At 37.2% G+C, this 25070-nt stretch overlaps 1 protein-coding gene across 1 annotated transcript in view; it reads left to right on the forward strand.

Annotated features, from left to right (window-relative positions):
- The first annotated feature begins 4415 nt into the window (after nucleotides 1–4415).
- Nucleotides 4416–25070, forward strand: part of LOC142335692 (uncharacterized) — a 110978-nt gene continuing 90323 nt past the window's right edge. The window contains exon 1 of the mRNA XM_075384124.1: nucleotides 4416–4769. Within this exon, the coding sequence (XP_075240239.1) occupies nucleotides 4601–4769 (169 nt within the window). The 5' untranslated portion in view covers nucleotides 4416–4600. The remainder of the gene's footprint in view (nucleotides 4770–25070) is intronic.

Genomic DNA, 25070 nt, shown 5'->3' on the forward strand with positions numbered 1-25070 from the left:
CAAAATCGATGTTTTTTCAGTTCAAAAAAAATATTTGTGGGCCGTTAATGGTGACCTTTTATCACGAAATCATAAGCAATAAATCCGTTGTCTAACAAATTGGAGTTTGGGGTGGCTACATTTGCTAATATTGTTTTTTTTTCAAAATTGCTTGATTTTAATTCTCAATGCAACATGGAAAGAAAATCACGGGTTGGATTTCTTGCCGCCTAAACTCCGATAAGTAAATTAAGGCAGAAATTTATTCCAAAATTTGTAGTTCTGTCTTACAGTTTTTTTTTGTGGTCCACTTGTGGTATCTGGCGTCACTTGTCTTGCTTGCAGTCTCTCTCTTTTTTCCTGGATGTACGTGAAACCTCAGGTGCGGCTTTTTGTCTTGTTTTTCATCCAATTCTCAGCTTCATGGTCGATTGAATGTGGCTCACAAGTGATTGGCGAGAGCTTCGACGGTATCCAAAACAACCAATCCAGTATCAGTGACGAGATTTGCTTCTTTCAGGGATGAGAGGACACTGCCATACGCTTCGATTGAACTGGCTCCACCTCCTACGGCCAATATATTCCACTGGCCAACCGACGAATTGTTTACATCTGATACTGAATTAGCTGTAGCGTTGGCTGAGATAGAGATCTTTTTGTTTGAGAAAGGGGTGCTCTTTACATTGGTCGCACTTAGTGGGTTCACTGATGACTGTCCCAGTGCCTTCAAATACTCAGTCATTCCCGGGTCGCGGTACCAATATATACTCTGATTTGATAAAACACTCAGTAGTTCGAGGATTCAATTCAACTCTTTTTTCGACATATAGCAACGTGTAAGAAATGTGCAAGCATTAAGACGTAAAAAGCAACCAGTGGAACTTAGACGGCAAGATTTCTGTTGTTCATTTAACAGGTTTTTTCGTCTGATATCAGTGACGTCAAATCAGTTCGTATTCAATCGGCAATTGTCTAGAAAACCTAAAAATATTAAGTCGAAAACCAGCTTAATCGATACATATAGTGGTTATATTTACTTAAAATTAGGTTAAATGAACTTTTTCGGAACTTTCTACGTATATCAGAACGTATTTAAATCTTATTTGGAACGATTTATATGCGTATTTGTTATTTAGAAATACTCAAATCTGATTGGTTAATAATTCGTTCATTTACTGCGTAACATCTTCCGGCCCGGAAGAAGATGTTGGGAAAACTGGTACAAGTTTTACAAGCGGGCGGACGAGTGAACCGGTCGCCGTACGTAAAACTGCGGAGCGCGTGACGCTATCGGAGCCGTAACGGATTTCCACAATCCGAGCGGTTGGGTAATAACCCCTAGTTAATAATTCGTTCATTTACTGCGTAACAAACTAACTGGTCTTTAAAGTTGACTTGAAATTGAAATATCAAACACTGCCAATGGAATATTTATTGTAAACAAAAATAACGCATCTGGTGTGAATGTTTTCGAATGGACTCTCTGTGGCGTTCAAAACTTTAAAGATTCCTAAATTTTAATCACAGACGCTGAAAACCTCGTAGAATAAATATTGAACAGATAACATGAATTTTTGCCTTTTCGCTAGAGCTGCCAGGTCATGGAAGAAATTTTTTCTCACGAAAATTATTTTATATGAAAAATTTTAGTAAGTAGTAGAAAAAATTTTGCTTTTCAGTTCTGAAATTTTTCGGATATCTCACAAAATCAAATTAAAGCATGGAGGCTTATCCCAGAGAGACTAAAAATTCACTTTAGAAGTCTATTTTATGTAATTTTCTTATTTCTCTGTTGTTAGATTTAAACATATACTCCCTTAGCCATGGTATTTTCAATCTGACAGTGGAATTCATTTTTCTGTTTAGTAATTTATGCTTCAATAAACATTATCATATATGTCATTTGAGGAAAAGATTTGCTTATCTCTGCATTGTCAAACAGAAGTACCCTTGCAAACTGCCCTTGCAAAATAACATTGTCAAACTGACAGAAATACTATTTTCAATGCAGCCTGGTTGAAAATTTTTTCAAATATACTGCAAAAGAGATTTGAGATTTATAATATCGATAGAGTTTTTTTCTTGAAATAATGAATCGTCAACGTTTGGAAACGCGGATGACATCCATTTATCAAACTTTTATCAGCAATACTGGGAAAAACTTTGTTTAAGCAATGATCCTTTAATCAAACTCCAGATACAATAAAGATACAGAAATCGAATTGAATTTTAGTGAGTTACACCAGAATACAGTTGGGAAAACAAACTTTTTGCTTTCAGCCTTCAAAAAAATTGACGCATAAGTTCAAAATTGGCTATTGAGCGAATTATGATATACATTTTCCCTCAAAATCTATATATAACAAGTTTTGAATAGAAACTTTGGCAACTTGTTTTATAAAATATCAACGGTCACCTCAATTAGAAGTTCTTAAGAAAACATGGCGTCAAGTTTCTAAAACATCAATAATTTTGTCATTCCTTTGCCTAATATACGCAGAATATGAGAATATATCTCGAAAGTTCATCTTCATAATACCGGATATATATATATATATATATATATATATATATATATGTTTGAATATATATATATATATATATATATATATATATATATATATTTAAATATATATATATATATATATATATATATATATATATATATATATATATATATAAATGTATTGAGATGTATATACAGTAATGCCAAATTATCATAATTTAACAAGGAAAGCAAAAAGGCTCCATAAACAGAAGATCGTTTCAAAACTTTAACAGTTCACTGACTCAGATTTGGCAGAAATCTTACTTTGTAAGAAATTTTATATTTGACAAAAATTCATCAATTTTTACTCAAATTGAAACATCAGATTTTAAGCAACTGTTAACGGAAAATCAATAAAAGCTAATTAAACCAGTTGTAAAACTTAGTATCAAACTTGCTCCAAATACCAAAATTTTTAGTTGTTGGAAATAAAATATATTTCCAAAAATTTAAAGTTCACAATACACCAATGTCTTTCTGAAGTTGTATTCGAAGAGTTGAATTTTGAGAGAACTTACTTCTTCTGGTATTTTGAAAACACCTGACGGCACAGTTGGCTAACAGAAATTTGTTTTGCGACATGATTTTTTTTGTGAAATGAATCATGTATTTCACTAAAATCTTTTCGCAAAAATAAGGAGTATTGTACGTCTATGTGTACATTTTGTTTCGAGGGATGAGATGCATCCTTTCTAAATATCTGATATCGATTGTTTTTAGTATCGATATTTGTTCCCATTTTTTGATTCTGTTATTATGTACAGCAAATTTCATTTAAATTCTAGAGTTATTAAATAAAAAAAAATAAGAAGCTCGTTATTGTAACGCAATTATTCTCTAATTTTGTTTTGAAAGAATGTTGATCTGTAAAATAGTTATTTAACCTATTGAGTTGTCTCAGTTTATCCAAAATCTGTATCTAGTACAAAGTTATAAACTTTATGAGACTCGAGAAAATAAATACGTGTCTCATTCAGGTATCTGAATAAATTCCAAACGCGGAGATGGAAATCTCAATTTAGCTTGAGACATCTTTTTATTGGTACCACATTTTTCAGTAAAAACTATACATCGGCCAAAGTTGGCTCCGCTCTAAAAAGAAAAGTAAGGCGGCTGGTACTAAGTTTCTAACCACCATTTTATGAAAGTTGGCAAAATTTTCATTTTCTAAAAACAAGTTGTTAATAATTAATGTTAATCACGTCGCTGATTAAACCTCGCACTGTCAATTTTTAAGTCACCCAAAAAGTATTTCCAATTTTTTCGTTCCTCTCATTGCCCTAAAAAGCATTGAAGATTTGTATGGAAAACTTTACGGCTTACCTAAGGATTGCGCGAGGAACGATTTTGAATGTTGTATAGTTTTCGAAATACAGACTCACTATCGCAGAATAAGATATTTAAAGTATAGTCATTAACTAGTAATGGCTTCTTTTTTGGAAGAGATGTTCATCACGATGGCTTGTAGCTGCTAAACAAAATGTTTCAAAGTCGATTTTCTCTGGAAATCGGACCAGAATCCTCTCCTTACAAATTGCCCAAGATTAATTTTTCTTTTTATATTGTTCAATTTAGATATATTTGAAATTTCTTAAGTTTACAACATTTTTTGACAAATTCCAGTAACCTGATAAAATCTGATATATTCTGATAAATTTGAGAAAAAAATCTCTTTCTAATATATTTTTCAACAGTTCATGATCTCTGAAGGGTGTAAACTCTAAATTTGACCGAAATAATGTCTCATCCTTTTCAGATATATCAAATAGTTCTGCATTAGTGCCCCAAATTTGGTCAAGTTTTTGACTTCTGATGACTTCATAATAACAAGAAATCCGGGTCATTTAGACCAGTGTCACAACTAAACTATCAAAAAGTGTGAGCAGAAGTCAGGAGTTATGAACTATACACTTGGTATCGAAATACAGATGAGACGGAAGTTCTCATCTTTTATATTAAAATTGACCATGTCAAATTGTCAAAACTATTTGCATGAATGCTATCATTGATTTCATTCTTTTCCTTATTTTATACTTCCATTCGAACAGTTTCGAGAATTGAGCAGTTTGCTTAATGCGCCCAAAAATGGGATGCCTTTGGTTTTGTTTATTTTTGTTTATTTTCGTTCTTTGTCTACCTTGGAAAACCGAGGGACTAGCTGGCAGGCGCCTGCCATGCGTGAATGTTACCAGCAGTCCAACACATGTGATTCCAGGATTCAACTTCACTCTCACTGGACTACGTAAGATAAACATACTTTATTAAATTTACAAAGTTTTCTTACTTGTGATAAAAACAAATGCAAGTTGTTAAAATAATAACAGCTTGTATGGCATAATTAAGCATGAACAGCCATTATTACTATACCACTGGTGACATGAAAATATTTTGGTAATAATGTGAAGATCCAATATTTTCCTGGTGAAAGAAAACCTTGCAGGATTCTCACAAAATTTTGAATCAACTTGGAAAACAGTGAGTTCTCCCGTAATTTTACAGTATTTTAGAAGATTTTGTGAAATTTTGTTCAGTGGTACCCAATAGAACGCCAAAACCAAACAAAAGTTTAAGTTTTCAAATATCTCTTTGATATAACTTAACAAATGGCAAAATTCAAGCAAAAATCTCTACGCAAGGACTTCTAGGGAAAAATTGTCTTATATTTTTAGTTCATAAAAAAATTTATAAAAGAAAATAGAATTGTTATCCCCCCCCCCAAATATCACGCAAAAAATTTTCAAGTGACTTTGCCTCATATTTGGTTTTGTTGAATGCCACAGTTTTAAAATATAGCCATTTGTAACCATTTTTGAAGGAGCCAAAAAGAAGGACATCAATTGTAACTAGACATTGTCTGATATTATTTTCTAAGCACACCAAACGCAAAACCTTATGCTGAACAGTATCTGATGGTTTTAGGTAATCCGATCAAGGCCAATTTTTGTCATGATTGTCTAATCTTGGCTAATAGCTGATTGTAATTGATCAAGGATTGGGTTTGAATGAAAATTAACTTGTGTACAATTCTAGCAACCCTACCCGTTACTATTATTTAAAACTTGAATCTTTCTATTCGCATGGGTTCGACTTGGGTTTTATGAAAAAGGGTTACCAGAAAATCTCTAAGTCTTATTGTTGAATACACTTATTTAACTTACATGGTTTTCTCTTTAGAATAGGTTTGAATAACAACTGAGGCAAAAGAATTCAATTCTAAGCTCCGGCTTTATAGTAAGTAAGAAATCAGAACAGTGAAATAGAAATTTATATACAATCCAATATTGAGAGTTTTTCCGCCTCGGGGGGTTTCCACCACATGTTACCGATAAGCGTTCAATTTCTGACTTGTATAAAGTACAATGAACTTATTAAGAACGACCAACGAACTCTTAACTACAAGCTGGAAAACTAAGCAAAATGACTCACCAGAATCTTGGGTTCTTACACCTCTCCCTTCCCAGAGAGAGCACGTCCACGTGCGGTAATGAAACCTTGTAAGTAAAGAGGTAATACTTGTACACTAGTAAAGTTGTAACAAGAAAGTGAAAATAGACTAACAGTACCAACTGTTATGAAATTTGGGGATTTGGGGAATTTAGGAGTTACCAAACTCTATTATTTTATTAGTCTACTGTTTTAGTTTTCGTCGGAGGAAGACGACGACGATTGGCTGGAGGCCAGCCTCCTTCGTGGCTTTTTCTTTTGAATCTGATTTCTGGGTTTTTCAGCGGTAACTACTGCCGAGTAGATGCTGTCAATTTTTGATTGTAGCAGTTCCAACTGCCTCTTGTTATTGGTACCGTTAATGCCTGACGACTCAATCCTGGCTCTGTTTCTTTCCTTTCTTAGTCGATCGTTTTCTCTCTTTATTTTCTCTGTTTCATCTTTTTCAAATTTTAAGGCCTCTTGTAGTTTTGTGTTACTTCTTTTTCCCCTTCCAAAGAGTACTCGGTTTGAAGTATTTCTTCGTCTTTTCTTGTAATTTTCAATTTGAGTTCCTCCATCCTCTCCTTGAGGTTTTCGTTTTCCGATTTGAAACGTTTCATTTCCATTAGTAAAGTCTCCTTTTCTTTCTCAGCTGACCACAGCTGTTGAGTTGATCTATGTAGATCTTTTTGCAAAGTTAACACCCTTTCTTTCAGACCTGCGTTTTCTCTCCTTAAAGCACCAGCTTGCTCAGGAGTCAGAAATCCATCCAATTTTAGGAGTACCAACTCCTGATGGTTTCTTATTCTTGATTTTGGGTTATTCTGTAGGAGACACCTAGCTTTCCCACCACCAAGGTTCTTTTGTATAAGCATAGGTGCTCGGTCTGTCAAACTGAAGGCGATAACGCCTTCCTTGAGCTCCGGTTTTACTTCAACTTTCTCCGGAAAGTCGTTTTTCCTTTTTAGAGGACTTACTTTTGAGACATTAAACTTCACCTTCTTGGGTATACGGTAGACACACACCGGTGCTTCGTCTTCTGTTTCCTCTTTTGTCGGTGAGGGCACGATTACAGTGGTTGCAGGTGACGAAGGCCTTGCCAAAGACTCTTTTCTTGAGGGTGGAGCATCAGATCTATTTGGAGGTTGTTCTGTTGGCGCCGAGCCAAGATTGATATCTTGGATTTCTACATAAAGGGGGACACATAAATTAGGTATATCGGCCTCGAAAAGACCTCTAGTCCTCTCGACTTCCTCGGCCCAATTATTTTCGTAAATAGGACTAAATAATGATACTGGATCATTATCAGTCAACGGGCTATTGAGAATCTCCCCAAGAGATCGGTTGTTGTTGTTGTTGTTGTTGTTGTTGTTGTTGTTGTTGTTGTTGTTGTTGAATGCCATTCTAAATAAAAAGCTAGATCCTTCTAGTTTCGGATTGTATAGCCACTATCCTTTCTGTAGGATAGAGGCTATCTCTTACTACTTTAGGAGGCACTGCCTCTAGCAGTGGTTGATTCGGAACACTAGAAACAGGATCGTGTAATTGCATTATCTCACGATGACCATCCATGGTCCTGAGAAACGGAGCGAACGGATTCATAAGCGAGGCGACGGTACGAAAAAGAACGCCGTACGTTAGCAGTCGAACAGAAAAAACAATTTTCAGACAATATATGAAAACACCAAGTATCGCAAACAATGTTAACACGGAGAGAGTAGCTTTTTCGGCCCAATACCACGAGCCTGCAGCTAAGTTTTCTAAACTTTCTAAGTATTTCCATGTCGCTAAACCAGACAATTCCGTTCGTAAGTTGGTATTGAAATGGCTTAAACCTGGATGTGAATATTTGTTACCAGCTTCTAAGTAAACCTCCCGACCCGCAATTGTCCTTCGTGAATATTTCAAAACGCGTGCTCTTGCACTTTTTCGTAAATTTTCATATGAAAACAATCCTGCCGTGTGCAGAGAAGGTAGATTGTCAGCAAAGTCTAAGTGACTGAACACGCTCAAAGATTCCGGATTCCGAGCGACGGAATGGTCACTTCCATAGTGCATCCAAATGCCTTCAGCAGTTTTATACATATAAGGCGCAATAGGATCACAAGATGCTAGTGTATAGTTAGGGTAAACTACTTGATGGGATTCATAAACTTTATTGTCGCTGAATTATCCATAATGACAGGTACTTCCTCAGTACAATAAGGAAAATCAGCTATATGTACTGCCACTTTAGCACATTTATGTACATATAACACTGCACCAGCTTTCTCTGCATAAAATCCCACCATAGAGCCTGTCCCAAGGAACAAATTGGGATTGTCAAGATTAGAAGCAAGAGATATTAATCCGTTTAGAATCATTTGTCTCGTTTTACAAATCTCCTGTTTGGTGAAATTGACAATCCTTTGATTCGAAAGGTGAGCATTTACATGCACAAATTCTATCTTAGTTCCATAGACCAGATTGGGAATTGCATCAACGTTAAAGTCCACTGGTGGAATTTTCTGTTTGATTTGCTCAATTACCAAGTACACACCTGTGTATGTTGTTGGTTTAACTCTGTAGGAACAAACTGTTAGAGTAGTGTTAAGTACCTCTACGTAAAACACTCTGGTGTTCGAACCCTCGGTAGTTTCTCCACTAATGTATTTCGCTTCCCTAGATTTTATGAGGACACCTTTGCTATCCTCATTAAACATGAAAATGGATTTCATTTCACATTGCCCATAAAAGTGAGGCAGATACGCCACTGAATCATGAATAAAATCTGAGCCAGGAAACATGCATGAAGTTTTCTGACCCATAGGATCTTGCATTACAAGCGACCATGGCGTTGATGTTTTGTCTAGGGAAGCAATCGACTTTCCTATAACTATTTCACCAGTAATTGCTACCGAGCCAAATATTACTGAACCCGTGGGTGTTTTCCATTCCACACCATCAGCCCATCGATAGCCAACCTTCGAACCTCCTCGGTTGAATCTAGCGGTAAATTGAAAGTATTTTTGCTCCCCAGCTTTCAATTCTCGACCATCGACAATAAAATTTTCTTTTTCCAACTTAAATTTGGAATTGGAAAAACCTGGTAGTGTGAACTCCTGGTTCGTCCAAATAGCACGACAAGTCCAAGTTTCAATTGGATAGTAAGTCGGTATCAACCTTGATTCTTCTGCAATGAATGTTGCATCATCTAGTCTGGCTGAGTGAGCAATTTTCCAGACAACATAAGAAGCACGGTACATACAAAAACTCAAATCAATGTCAACTTCCGGTGCATGCAAGACCAAACCACAATAGGTTATATTTTCAGTATTTAACTTATCAGGCGAACACCTGTCGGAAGGCATCAATGAATAAATCTTTGTTGATAAAACTTGCTCAATGTCGTATCCAATCAGTGTTCCAGTTGCTGACAGAGACATTGCAAATGTCGCCACAAGTAACAGGTATATTCTCGCCCTAAGCATCAAGGCAAATAATTAAACCCTGGTGACCTCGCCATTTCAGTTGCCCGTCTACGAAGCAAATATCTATTAGAACTACGTGGCTGTGGTTGTTGAACTTGATTAGACTCCTCATCAGGTTCAAACAAAAGTAAGTCATTATCATCTGATTGGATTTCTACACTAGGTTGCTCTGTTGTCTTTTTAGAAAATGCTACTTGTTTATCTGAGGGCGTCTTTTTAGGAAGCGAAATACGTTTCTCCTTGAAACTATTCTTATAATGTTTAATACGATCGTAGTGCACAATGCTCTTTTTGCCATTATTAGAGTTTTGCACGATGAAGTTAACATCGTTGATTTTCTTTGTAATAACATACGGACCACTCCAATGGCTTTTAAGTTTTGTCGATTGACCTGTTTTCACGACTGGTGAGTGCACCAACACGAGGTCTTGTTCTTTATAAGATGGACCATAAATTTTTTGTCGAATATCAATTTTTGCCTACGGTGTTCCAGTGCACATTTTGAACGCACATACTCAAAAAGTTGTGAATTATGAACCAACTTGTCTTGGATTTTTGACTGAAAATTTTGAGGACTGCGAAAGTCCGTCGAGGTTTGATATAAAAAGTCAATCGGCATTCTCATTTCCTGTCCAAAAACAACTCTAAAAGGTGTTTGACCAGTTGATTCATGAACGGCTGACCTGTAAGCCATCATAAAACCCTGCAAAAGCTCAGACCACTGAGATTGATTTTCCTCACAATATTTTGCTAAACCATCCTCTAGTGTTCTATTGATTCGCTCAACTTTAGCGTTACCCTGAGGATGATAGGGTGTGGAGTTAGTCGGCTCCATTCCCAGTTTATGACATACATCTTTATAAAGTTTTGAATTAAATTGGACACCATTGTCACTGTGAACGTATTCTTGGACACCAAACCGGGTTATCCATGCATCAATAAGAGCATCACAGACAGTATTTGCTTTTATGTCCTGCAAAGGAATTGCCTCGAACCATCGAGAAAAGTTATCACCGATCATGAAGATGTATTTATGGCCTTTGCTAACTGGCAATGGACCTAATATGTCGCAAGATATGTGATAAAATGGTTGTGAGGCGGGCCATATTAACATCGGCATACGATGTTTTTGTTTTGGACCTTTCCGTTTTTGACATTGATCGCTACTAGAGACCCAAGCCTCAACATCTCCTTTGACACCAGGCCAGTAAAAGCGTTTCCGAACACGTTGCAAGGTCTTAGTTATACCTAAATGACCGGCTGCTATGTCATTATGAAGCATAGTTAAAATTTTTGAAACTTCACTTTTTGGAGCACAAAGTTGATTAATTTGTACTGAACCGTCAGTGTCAACTATTTGACGGTAAATACAGTCATCTATTATAGTTAAGGACTCGAATTGATGTCAATAACTTATCAAGTCTGTTGGCTCTCCAAAGAGTTCTGGCCGTGGGGGGGATTCTGAGAGATTAACCAATTACGAACCTTTCCCAATGTGTAATCATCTGCCTGTGCCTTAGCAAAAGGAAACTCAGCCTCTGTTGAGGACTCTAAGTTAACTGCTGATACATTATTTGAATTGTCGTTTGTGCGCGACAAAGCATCTGCATGTGATATTTGTGTTCCCGGTCGATGTTTGATCTCAAAATCAAACAAACTTAATTTTTCTATCCAACTTGCTACCAAGCCATCAGGTTTTTTGAAGGAATATAACCAAACTAGAGCCCGGTGATCAGTTATCACATCAAACTTTCGACCAATGAGGCACTCTCGAAAATAATGGGTATAATAAACAACTGCGTACAATTCCCGCTTTGTTGCGGAATAGTTACGCTGACCCTTTTGTAAAGTTTTACTAGCATACGCTATAACTTTTAAATAACCACCCTGGTTCTGGGAAAGAACAGCTCCGATACCAGACAGAGACGCATCAGTACAAAGGACAAAAGTATCAGTCTCCGTAGGAAAACACAAAATTGGGGCGTTCAGCAATGTGTTTTTCAAAGACTGAAAAGCTTTATCGCAACCCTCAGTCCAATGGAATCGTTTTTCTTTATTCAATAGGTTATATAAAGGTTGCGCTATTTTGCCAAAACTTGGTATAAACTTCCTGTAAGATCCTGTTAGTCCTAAAAATGCACGGACCTGCTTCACAGTTTTAGGTACTGGTATGAGTTTACAGCGGCTATTTTAGCTGGATCAGTTTGAATTCCATCCTTGGAAATAACATGACCCAAGAAACGGATAGAATTTTGAAAGAGTTGACATTTAGAGGGCGATATTTTCAAATTTGCATCTTCTATTCTAACTAGAGTGATAGCTAAGTTCTTCAGGTGTTCCTCAAACGACCTGCCATAAACAATGATGTCATCTATATACACCAGTACAATTTCATATGTCAATCCTGTTAAGACGAGTTCCATCAAGCTTTGAAAAGCACCAGGTGCATTACAAAGCCCCATTGGCATACGCTTCCATTGGTACAAACCAAATGGGGTTATAAAAGAAGTAAGATGTTGATCTTCTTCTTCTATCTCCATCTGATGGAAACCCGTTGCTAAATCAAGATTTGAAAAGTAACAGCTACCTTGTAAGCTTCCCAGAATATCTTGAATCCGTGGCAACGGCCATGATGTCTTAACAGTCTGGGAATTCAGTTTCCTGTAGTCTATGACCAATCGATAACTACCATCTTTCTTTGGAACTAACACTGTTGGCGCTGCCCATTCCGAATGGGTCGGCTCTATTAAATCTTTTGTCAGAAGGTTATTGACAAACTCTTTTAGAGCTTTCCGTTTTGTCGGATTCATTGCCCGATATGGAACCCTACTTGGCTGGGCATTTTCTTTCAACTTGATTTGAAGTTTATGCAAATCACATCTTCCAAGATCCCATTTGTCTCGCGCAAACACATGTGAAAACTGTTCAAGTAGTTTCTCTGCCGCCTGACGTTGCTCATAATTAAGTTTTTGCAAGTCCCCTGCGAAAATTTTTTCCAAGCATGGCTGAACACCTTCGCCAGGAAGATTTACAGAACTAAGAACACAATTCTTAGGTGTTTCACTTAAAACTGCAACATTCTGGTTGCTGTACAATGTAATGTCGCTTTTTGTAGGATTCAAGATCCTAATGTAAATTTCACGGTCTTTGAGTACCGTTACAATTGCTGATGCAATTAAGTACATCTCATTATGGTTTTGCAATGGCTCAATCAAGCCTATGAAACCATTACAACTGGTAGACCCCAGCAACATTGGTTGGGTTTGAGTTAAAACCGGTTGCGACCTAGATTTACATAAAACAAGACTTTCACTTCTTTGGGGAAGCATTGTCGTATTAACAACGTATACTGTATTTCCGTTTGGTCCACTCGACGTAGTAGTGGACGGACTAATACATTCTAAAATTCCTTCATTGACATCTAATTGACCCAAAAAGAAATCAAGTTTGCACTTTTGCTGACGTAGCAAATCCATTCCCAGAATTACTGGAACACTTATATCAACAGCTACATAGAAAGTTCCAACAAACTTTGCGCTGCGTGAAACCATTCACACAATAAACGAGTTTTTCCCACAAAACAAAGCGGTACTCCGTTTACAGAGGCGGCTTGTATGTCAGATGACTCCAAGCACCCAAGGGAAGAATCCATCCTCGCCAGAGTTGATTCTCGTATAACACTGATAACGGCTCCAGAGTCTATTAGAGCGGTCAAGAGGATATTCGAAACTTTAACACGGGTGAGGGGGGATTGAATCCCGTATATTGGGTCCAGTTGTGTCATTTAGTAAACACGACAAGACAAAATTACTTTCTATATTATTTCTTTTTGTTACGTATTTGCCTGTGGACAGTTTCTTCTTGTATGAGAAGTAGATCCACATGACCAGCAGTTGCGACAATTATTTTTAGTGTGCCCTTTACGGTTGCACTGATAGCAAACAATTTCTTTATTAAAATTAACGCGTCGGTTGACGCTTGGTGATCGAGATGAATTAGAGAGAGGTCTTCGAGGCGAGCGCGAATTAGAATTTCTACGGAATGCAGATGATGAGCAACCCGTATTGTTCTTTTGATTTGATTTGTATCTCTCCCTAGAGTTATATTGATTTCGAGAAAACCCCTGTCTCGGCAATTGAGAATTTTTGTTTGTTTTATATGGCCGACTCGGTCGCCTAGAGTCCCTCCCGGAGTTAGAGTTGATTTGACTGATAGCCATCTTATTCATCATCGAATCCATTCGATTGATAAGTCTATCAATTGATCCTACTCCGTGAGGACTATTATTTAAACCATTATTAACGCCGCCTTGGCTTGGAATCTCTAACCTGTAGATTGCATCCAAATGCACGGCTTTTTTCAAAGCATCCGCCAGGGAAATATCTTTTTCTTTCCTAATTTCTAATCTAACAATCTGATCAAGCAATCCTTCCAAGAAAGCTTGCATAACAAGGTGTTCTCTGATTTCTTCAGAATCATCAGGATATGCCTTTTGAGCAAGAAGTTTGAGATCTGCCAAGAACTCAGTAACTCTCTCAGACTCTCCTTGAGATCGTTTTCTAAGTGCTCCCCTGAAAAATTCCGGGGGTTCTAGATATTGTTTCTCAAATGCATTCCGAAGGCTTTTTTAATCATTTTTAGTCTCATCTTCCAGCGAATGATAGAATTCTATTGCACCAGCTCTTAACCTAAGTGGAAAAATCTGATGTCTTTTATCAGTGTATAGCTGATTACCATCACCATCCAACTCAGGATTACCATCAGCGTCTTTAAGAGGTGCCAACCAACTTTGCAAATTACTTAGTAACTCAAACTGAGTGATATATGCCGATATATCTCCCGTGCCATCAAAAGGTTCCGGTAAAAGCATACGAGCGCTATCCGTTGAGGTGGACATCTTGGCACGCGGCGTGCGTTCGATCGTTCAACGTTTGGTTCCGAACCAACTACTACTACCAAGTGCGCCGCACTTAGATTTTTTTGATTGCTTCCGCCAAAAACACAAAAAATTTTCAAATTTTTGTTCGGCAGATAGGCGGAAGCAATATAAGTTGCGCTGCAACTTTGTGGTTAAACTTTTTTGTTCTCCAGAATAAAATAATAAGTTACAATATAAATTGTATTAATCAAAAGATGTCATTCCAAGACAACTTTTATTTTGAAAACTTATTCTGATTATTGTAGGGGATTGGGTTTAGGAACTCCTGTCACCAATCTAGCAACCCTACCCGTTACTATTATTTAAAACTTGAATCTTTCTATTCGCATGGATTCGACTTGGGTTTTATGAAAAAGGGTTTCCAGAAAATCTCTAAGTCTTATTGTTGAATACACTTATTTAACTTACATGGTTTTCTCTTTAGAATAGGTTTGAATAACAACTGAGGCAAAAGAATTCAATTCTAACCTCCGGCTTTATAGTAAATAAGAAATCAGAACAGTGAAATAGAAATTTATATACAATCCAATATTGAGAGTTTTTCCGCCTCGGGGGGTTTCCACCACATGTTACCGATAAGCGTTCAATTTCTGACTTGTATAAAGTACAATGAACTTATTAAGAACGACCAACGAACTCTTAACTACAAGCTGGAAAACTAAGCAAAATGACTCACCAGAATCTTGGGTTGTTACACAATATAAGCTCATGAATCTTTTTTTAACTATTTGAACGTACAGATTTGTCACAACTAGACTCAGTGATGCAGCAGCACTGGTAACCCAGATCATAGTATCATAGTAATTCAGAACTGTGTCATATTATTTCTCAGTCTGTGATTTTTTTTCATGATCAAATTCTGATCATGCTGCTTTCTATTGTGAAAAGTCTTATTTCAGGCAAAAGAAATTTGAAGATTACACGGATCCTTAGCAAAAATTGGCCATGATTGTTTTTCATTCTGTTCACTCCCTGATCAGCACTCATATCAGAGTGATATAGACCTCGATAGAAGAAAGGATTTTTTGCGTTTGTGCCCCCACAGCTTAGTGGGTGCACATTATTCCCCCACCCCGACACATGTGCCACATTTTTACATAATGATTTACTATGTAATGACGCGTACTCTGACATACATCTTTATAAAGTTTTGAATTAAATTGGACACCATTGTCACTGTGAACGTATTCTTGGACACCAAACCGGGTTATCCATGCATCAATAAGAGCATCACAGACAGTATTTGCTTTTATGTCCTGCAAAGGAATTGCCTCGAACCATCGCGAAAAGTTATCACCGATCATGAAGATGTATTTATGGCCTTTGCTAACTGGCAATGGACCTAATATGTCGCAAGATATGTGATAAAATGGTTGTGAGGCGGGCCATATTAACATCGGCATACGATGTTTTTGTTTTGGACCTTTCCGTTTTTGACATTGATCGCTACTAGAGACCCAAGCCTCAACATCTCCTTTGACACCAGGCCAGTAAAAGCGTTTCCGAACACGTTGCAAGGTCTTAGTTATACCTAAATGACCGGCTGCTATGTCATTATGAAGCATAGTTAAAATTTTTGAAACTTCACTTTTTGGAGCACAAAGTTGATTAATTTGTACTGAACCGTCAGTGTCAACTATTTGACGGTAAATACAGTCATCTATTATAGTTAAGGACTCGAATTGATGTCAATAACTTATCAAGTCTGTTGGCTCTCCAAAGAGTTCTGGCCGTGGGGGGGATTCTGAGAGATTAACCAATTACGAACCTTTCCCAATGTGTAATCATCTGCCTGTGCCTTAGCAAAAGGAAACTCAGCCTCTGTTGAGGACTCTAAGTTAACTGCTGATACATTATTTGAATTGTCGTTTGTGCGCGACAAAGCATCTGCATGTGATATTTGTGTTCCCGGTCGATGTTTGATCTCAAAATCAAACAAACTTAATTTTTCTATCCAACTTGCTACCAAGCCATCAGGTTTTTTGAAGGAATATAACCAAACTAGAGCCCGGTGATCAGTTATCACATCAAACTTTCGACCAATGAGGCACTCTCGAAAATAATGGGTATAATAAACAACTGCGTACAATTCCCGCTTTGTTGCGGAATAGTTACGCTGACCCTTTTGTAAAGTTTTACTAGCATACGCTATAACTTTTAAATAACCACCCTGGTTCTGGGAAAGAACAGCTCCGATACCAGACAGAGACGCATCAGTACAAAGGACAAAAGTATCAGTCTCCGTAGGAAAACACAAAATTGGGGCGTTCAGCAATGTGTTTTTCAAAGACTGAAAAGCTTTATCGCAACCCTCAGTCCAATGGAATCGTTTTTCTTTATTCAATAGGTTATATAAAGGTTGCGCTATTTTGCCAAAACTTGGTATAAACTTCCTGTAAGATCCTGTTAGTCCTAAAAATGCACGGACCTGCTTCACAGTTTTAGGTACTGGTATGAGTTTACAGCGGCTATTTTAGCTGGATCAGTTTGAATTCCATCCTTGGAAATAACATGACCCAAGAAACGGATAGAATTTTGAAAGAGTTGACATTTAGAGGGCGATATTTTCAAATTTGCATCTTCTATTCTAACTAGAGTGATAGCTAAGTTCTTCAGGTGTTCCTCAAACGACCTGCCATAAACAATGATGTCATCTATATACACCAGTACAATTTCATATGTCAATCCTGTTAAGACGAGTTCCATCAAGCTTTGAAAAGCACCAGGTGCATTACAAAGCCCCATTGGCATACGCTTCCATTGGTACAAACCAAATGGGGTTATAAAAGAAGTAAGATGTTGATCTTCTTCTTCTATCTCCATCTGATGGAAACCCGTTGCTAAATCAAGATTTGAAAAGTAACAGCTACCTTGTAAGCTTCCCAGAATATCTTGAATCCGTGGCAACGGCCATGATGTCTTAACAGTCTGGGAATTCAGTTTCCTGTAGTCTATGACCAATCGATAACTACCATCTTTCTTTGGAACTAACACTGTTGGCGCTGCCCATTCCGAATGGGTCGGCTCTATTAAATCTTTTGTCAGAAGGTTATTGACAAACTCTTTTAGAGCTTTCCGTTTTGTCGGATTCATTGCCCGATATGGAACCCTACTTGGCTGGGCATTTTCTTTCAACTTGATTTGAAGTTTATGCAAATCACATCTTCCAAGATCCCATTTGTCTCGCGCAAACACATGTGAAAACTGTTCAAGTAGTTTCTCTGCCGCCTGACGTTGCTCATAATTAAGTTTTTGCAAGTCCCCTGCGAAAATTTTTTCCAAGCATGGCTGAACACCTTCGCCAGGAAGATTTACAGAACTAAGAACACAATTCTTAGGTGTTTCACTTAAAACTGCAACATTCTGGTTGCTGTACAATGTAATGTCGCTTTTTGTAGGATTCAAGATCCTAATGTAAATTTCACGGTCTTTGAGTACCGTTACAATTGCTGATGCAATTAAGTACATCTCATTATGGTTTTGCAATGGCTCAATCAAGCCTATGAAACCATTACAACTGGTAGACCCCAGCAACATTGGTTGGGTTTGAGTTAAAACCGGTTGCGACCTAGATTTACATAAAACAAGACTTTCACTTCTTTGGGGAAGCATTGTCGTATTAACAACGTATACTGTATTTCCGTTTGGTCCACTCGACGTAGTAGTGGACGGACTAATACATTCTAAAATTCCTTCATTGACATCTAATTGACCCAAAAAGAAATCAAGTTTGCACTTTTGCTGACGTAGCAAATCCATTCCCAGAATTACTGGAACACTTATATCAACAGCTACATAGAAAGTTCCAACAAACTTTGCGCTGCGTGAAACCATTCACACAATAAACGAGTTTTTCCCACAAAACAAAGCGGTACTCCGTTTACAGAGGCGGCTTGTATGTCAGATGACTCCAAGCACCCAAGGGAAGAATCCATCCTCGCCAGAGTTGATTCTCGTATAACACTGATAACGGCTCCAGAGTCTATTAGAGCGGTCAAGAGGATATTCGAAACTTTAACACGGGTGAGGGGGGATTGAATCCCGTATATTGGGTCCAGTTGTGTCATTTAGTAAACACGACAAGACAAAATTACTTTCTATATTATTTCTTTTTGTTACGTATTTGCCTGTGGACAGTTTCTTCTTGTATGAGAAGTAGATCCACATGACCAGCAGTTGCGACAATTATTTTTAGTGTGCCCTTTACGGTTGCACTGATAGCAAACAATTTCTTTATTAAAATTAACGCGTCGGTTGACGCTTGGTGATCGAGATGAATTAGAGAGAGGTCTTCGAGGCGAGCGCGAATTAGAATTTCTACGGAATGCAGATGATGAGCAACCCGTATTGTTCTTTTGATTTGATTTGTATCTCTCCCTAGAGTTATATTGATTTCGAGAAAACCCCTGTCTCGGCAATTGAGAATTTTTGTTTGTTTTATATGGCCGACTCGGTCGCCTAGAGTCCCTCCCGGAGTTAGAGTTGATTTGACTGATAGCCATCTTATTCATCATCGAATCCATTCGATTGATAAGTCTATCAATTGATCCTACTCCGTGAGGACTATTATTTAAACCATTATTAACGCCGCCTTGGCTTGGAATCTCTAACCTGTAGATTGCATCCAAATGCACGGCTTTTTTCAAAGCATCCGCCAGGGAAATATCTTTTTCTTTCCTAATTTCTAATCTAACAATCTGATCAAGCAATCCTTCCAAGAAAGCTTGCATAACAAGGTGTTCTCTGATTTCTTCAGAATCATCAGGATATGCCTTTTTAGCAAGAAGTTTTAGATCTGCCAAGAACTCAGTAACTCTCTCAGACTCTCCTTGAGATCGTTTTCTAAGTGCTCCCCTGAAAAATTCCGGGGGTTCTAGATATTGTTTCTCAAATGCATTCCGAAGGCTTTTTTAATCATTTTTAGTCTCATCTTCCAGCGAATGATAGAATTCTATTGCACCAGCTCTTAACCTAAGTGGAAAAATCTGATGTCTTTTATCAGTGTATAGCTGATTACCATCACCATCCAACTCAGGATTACCATCAGCGTCTTTAAGAGGTGCCAACCAACTTTGCAAATTACTTAGTAACTCAAACTGAGTGATATATGCCGATATATCTCCCGTGCCATCAAAAGGTTCCGGTAAAAGCATACGAGCGCTATCCGTTGAGGTGGACATCTTGGCACGCGGCGTGCGTTCGATCGTTCAACGTTTGGTTCCGAACCAACTACTACTACCAAGTGCGCCGCACTTAGATTTTTTTGATTGCTTCCGCCAAAAACACAAAAAATTTTCAAATTTTTGTTCGGCAGATAGGCGGAAGCAATATAAGTTGCGCTGCAACTTTGTGGTTAAACTTTTTTGTTCTCCAGAATAAAATAATAAGTTACAATATAAATTGTATTAATCAAAAGATGTCATTCCAAGACAACTTTTATTTTGAAAACTTATTCTGATTATTGTAGGGGATTGGGTTTAGGAACTCCTGTCACCAATCTAGCAACCCTACCCGTTACTATTATTTAAAACTTGAATCTTTCTATTCGCATGGATTCGACTTGGGTTTTATGAAAAAGGGTTTCCAGAAAATCTCTAAGTCTTATTGTTGAATACACTTATTTAACTTACATGGTTTTCTCTTTAGAATAGGTTTGAATAACAACTGAGGCAAAAGAATTCAATTCTAACCTCCGGCTTTATAGTAAATAAGAAATCAGAACAGTGAAATAGAAATTTATATACAATCCAATATTGAGAGTTTTTCCGCCTCGGGGGGTTTCCACCACATGTTACCGATAAGCGTTCAATTTCTGACTTGTATAAAGTACAATGAACTTATTAAGAACGACCAACGAACTCTTAACTACAAGCTGGAAAACTAAGCAAAATGACTCACCAGAATCTTGGGTTGTTACACAATATAAGCTCATGAATCTTTTTTTAACTATTTGAACGTACAGATTTGTCACAACTAGACTCAGTGATGCAGCAGCACTGGTAACCCAGATCATAGTATCATAGTAATTCAGAACTGTGTCATATTATTTCTCAGTCTGTGATTTTTTTTCATGATCAAATTCTGATCATGCTGCTTTCTATTGTGAAAAGTCTTATTTCAGGCAAAAGAAATTTGAAGATTACACGGATCCTTAGCAAAAATTGGCCATGATTGTTTTTCATTCTGTTCACTCCCTGATCAGCACTCATATCAGAGTGATATAGACCTCGATAGAAGAAAGGATTTTTTGCGTTTGTGCCCCCACAGCTTAGTGGGTGCACATTATTCCCCCACCCCGACACATGTGCCACATTTTTACATAATGATTTACTATGTAATGACGCGTACTCTGTAACTGGGCGTACAAAACGTACCTGAGGGCACAAACTGAAAAAATCCAGAAAAAGATGCTGGATCTTATTCTGGACTTCATTCTCAAAGCTGAATTCCATTCAATTTTCTTGATCTCATTCCCACTCCAACTAAAACGTCCACCACCTTGATCTCAGCTTGTTCAGATTGCTTTGTCAGAATTCAGACAGCCACAACAACGCTTAGCGAAATATAACCACTTTCGACAACCGTATCCACAACGTCGGAATCCTCAGGTTCTCCACAATGGACTGGGGTTGAGGAAGAAGGGCTCGTTTAAGACTATTTTGATATTATTCAAAAATTGTCGAGAAATTAGATAAAAATATGTAGATTGAAAAAACGGAACTATATAAAGGAAAGAAAAAGAAGCAGAACATAAGTTTACCAGCACCATTTCCCCTCCACATCACTAAAAATAGCCCCATCAAGCCCCTTCCCCCCACTTCCAACAAAAATACCACCCGGCCTCCACAAAAAGTACCGTCATCATCCCCTCTGACTCCACCAAAAAGAGCACCCCCCACTTCCAACAAAAAAAACCAAATGTTTAGAAATAGACGCCAACTTTTATGGACTAAAAGCAGAGCATGAAAGTGCATCTAAAGGGAACTTAATTTTTTTTCGGAACTTAATAATGAATGGTTTGAATGAACAGTGATGAAGGTCGAAAACAGTATATACAGATTAACTTCATTAATAACATATACTCAGGGTTTTATTCTGCAATGATTTGAAAAAAAATCACTCGTAATAAACTGAAACAGCGCGGATTTGGCTTTTAACAATTAATTTACGGTTAATCAGAACTGTTTTACAATGGCTCTGCGGTCCGGGAACTTCTTGATCTATTCTGTTTTTGCGCCGAATCTTATAATTGTTGCGCTCCAGGTGCACCTGCTGTTCTCTATTATAGCGATGCGCTGTATAAGAACACTAAAACAACAAAAAAATTACAGAATAATTGTTTCACAAATTTAGCAGTTATTAAAGGAGCTGATCATTGATTTCACCGCATGACAAAGTTGTGCAGTTTGCTCATTTTTTCCGTTTTTCCCTGCACGTCTAACACAAAATACGGGACAATTCTCCCAATAGAAGTTCACTCTTCAATGAGTCTTTTTAAACCCGTATTGTGGCATGTATATGTCGTAATTTATAGTCACACAAAATTTTTTTATGGCAAAATAATGGATAAGGTTGTTCACAGTGACGGCTGAAAACAAAATTGTTGCTCATGTGGGAAATGGAACTTCCCCAAAGTTCTACAAAACTTTACCTCATAAGTTCTACCAACCATTTTTTGAGCCCAACGGCTACAAGATAGCTATTTTAGAGACCAAAAACGTTTCAAAACAGTACCTCTTTTACCATAAGTTGACCTTGTAAACAAATAAATTGAACACTTCACAATTGGTTCGATTAACAATGATTAGCGGCGTTATCTATATGGTATAAATTATACAGCGGTCGGCAAAGGAATGAAAAAAAAACAGGAAAATGAAAAGAACAGAAAGCCGAGAAAAATCTGGCTAGAGCAAAGACTGAAATAAGATTTTTTCTTTGCGGTTTGCCTGAAATAGACGCAATCTGAAACTTTATCGTCCAACAACCAAAAACACATAAAAGCTAGCAGAAATAACCTTTTTTCAGATAAATTTGTTTCGGTAATCATTTCAGCAAACGAAAAAACTTTCAATTTCAAAAGTTGTTTATTGGGAACAGTAAACATAAGGAAATCGTCCAATCAAGCTATTTAATAAATTCAATTGCGTCAAAATCAAATTGCGCAATTTTATAGCGGATGCTTGAAAAGTAACTGTTACTGTTTGATGGACGGCTTGCCTTGAATATATTAAAGTCCCAATTGCAACCCAAAGAAACTGAAATCTGCAATCTTCCTTTACACTTCAGCATGATATTTACAAAACATCAATAGTGAAAATAAAACGCAATTATAACACTTTCATTCCATTTCAGGATTGGCTGTCTTCAAAAAGACGTGAGCCAGATAACAAGACAAAAAGTTTAAGCAATTATTTTTAGCATGAAAAATTTGATGACCTTTTGGCGTTAAAAGCGTAGAAACTCAAAGTTAAAATTTTTAATATCGGTTAAGCAGCTCTGGGAGAAAGAGGGAGGTGATTGGGGGCGGGGGGCGGGTAGAGGTGTTTGGGGGAGTAAAAGCTGGTTGGCAGCTAATGCATTTGAACACCTTTTCATCTTTAATGTGTACAGGTTTTCATGTAATTAAATCCCTAAACCACAGTTATTGTTCATAGCAGCTGAGTGAATTGCTGAGTACACAATTATACTATTTGAAATAAACTTCAGGCGCCTGAATTTGCACTTCTGTTGCTTGCAGCTTGTTCACATTACATTTATTGGGACTAACAGTTGAAGGTTAGTCATCCTATTCAGACTAAAAGAGGAGATTAGGTAATCCTATTCAGAGTAATAGAGGTCCATAAATCATCCTATTCAGAGTAGCATATAAAAATATGCCATCCTATTCAGAGTAACAGAAGGATATGATTGTGATGGTTTCAAGCAAACATCAAGAAACTTAGAAGTTTCATTAAAGTTTCAAAGAACGAAAGAAGAACTTACCTGATGAACTTTGTCAATAAGTAATGGCCAGAAAACTAAACTCAATTCTAATTCAGTCTTTGTTCTGTCATTATCTCATTAACCTACCGATCATGTGTCAGAAGTAAATTCTCCCACCAAAAGAAACCTGATTCTAACACCCACCGACCGCCAACTAATGAACTCGATTGTACCTAGGCCATATATGTTTCTCATGAAATGTTGAATCGAAAATCACTACGGGATCCGGAACTAAAATCTATTTGCATGTCAATCATGTAAAATATTTTTAATTGCTCTCAAACAAAGTTTGTAGCAATTATATTAGTCCTGTCGGTCTTTTTTTTTGATGCGATTTTTCGCTTGACCAATTTTTCGTCTGACGCTTTTGACTTTTCGTCCTCAAAAACGGGATAAACAGGTAGCGCCCAGCGGGCATTAAGTGCTCTTAGAGCCTTTTAGCTCTGTTTCAGCTCAAACAGTTTTGGAGTCTTATACTTATGGTGTGAACAGCGCTTCTTAGAGGTTGAAGACACCCCCCCCCCCCCACCCCCCCACTGCTGACCCCCCCACTATTGCCCCCCCACCGCCCTGTTGCCCCCCACCCCCCCCCCCACCCGACTGTCGCCACCCCCATCGGCACCCCCGTGCACCCTCACCCCACCCGTGGCTAGCTACTGACGAACAACCGCTAGCTAAAAACGCAAATTTATACTAATTTTTACAATTTTTTTCAAGATTTTTGAAAATTTTTGTCAGTTATTTAAGTTTTTTCAGCCCTAGCAGCCCTAGGTGTCAAGGAATCCACTCAAGGATTTGATAATAGGTTATTGAATAGTTTCTAATGGTAATAGAATGGTTTCAACATTTCAACACTGCGAATTTGTTGCATTTTTTTGATAAATTTTGCAAATTTTTTCAATGTTTTTGAAAGTTTTTGTCGTTTTTTACGTTTATCCAGCCTCAAGAGCCAAGGAACTTCCTCGAGGGTTTAATAATAGGTTACTATGTAGTTTCTAGAAGTAATGGAATCATTTTCAAGATTTAAACATCACGAATTTTAGCATTTTTTTGACAAAAATTGCTATATTTTTAAAATTTTATGACATATATTTTCATTATTCAAAATTTTTCAGCCTCATGGTTCAGACAACCTCCTGAGGGGTTTGATAATACGTTGCTGCATAGTTTCTAGTGGTAATAGAATGTTTTTCAACATTTGAAGATCACGATTTTTAGCAATTGTTGGGTAAAACTTGTATTTTTGTTTTTCAAATTTTTCAAAATTTGTCATTATCTAAGTTCTTCCAGCCCCAAGAAACCTCGTATAGGCTTTGATAATAGGTTACTGAACAATTTGTTTTGCGATAGAATAGTTATGAACTTTTTAATATCACAAATTTTATCGACTTTTTAATAAAACTTATGATTTTTTCAATTTTTTTTTGAAATTTTTGTCATTTTATTTGCAGTTTTTGAGTCCTTTTTTGATTTTGACGATTAATATTGGCCAACGAAGCTTTCTAAGTCTTGCAGACGGGTTACATGACAAAAATCCAGAGGCAAAAAATGTTCTTTGAACATCTTCGTCACTGCGAAATGTGGAAAATTTTCTCCTGAATTTTGCACTTTCAGTTTTTTATATGATTTAGTTACTAACAAGGCTAGAATCTCATGGAAAAAATTTCTAGCTCTCTCTGTTTCTCTCTGTGTGAGCGTTGGTTGGCGTTTCTTTCCTTCTCTTTCT

Source organism: Convolutriloba macropyga, chromosome 1 (assembly GCF_964194025.1).
Source record: "Convolutriloba macropyga chromosome 1, txConMacr16.3, whole genome shotgun sequence".
NCBI classification, from domain to species: Eukaryota; Metazoa; Xenacoelomorpha; order Acoela; family Convolutidae; genus Convolutriloba; species Convolutriloba macropyga.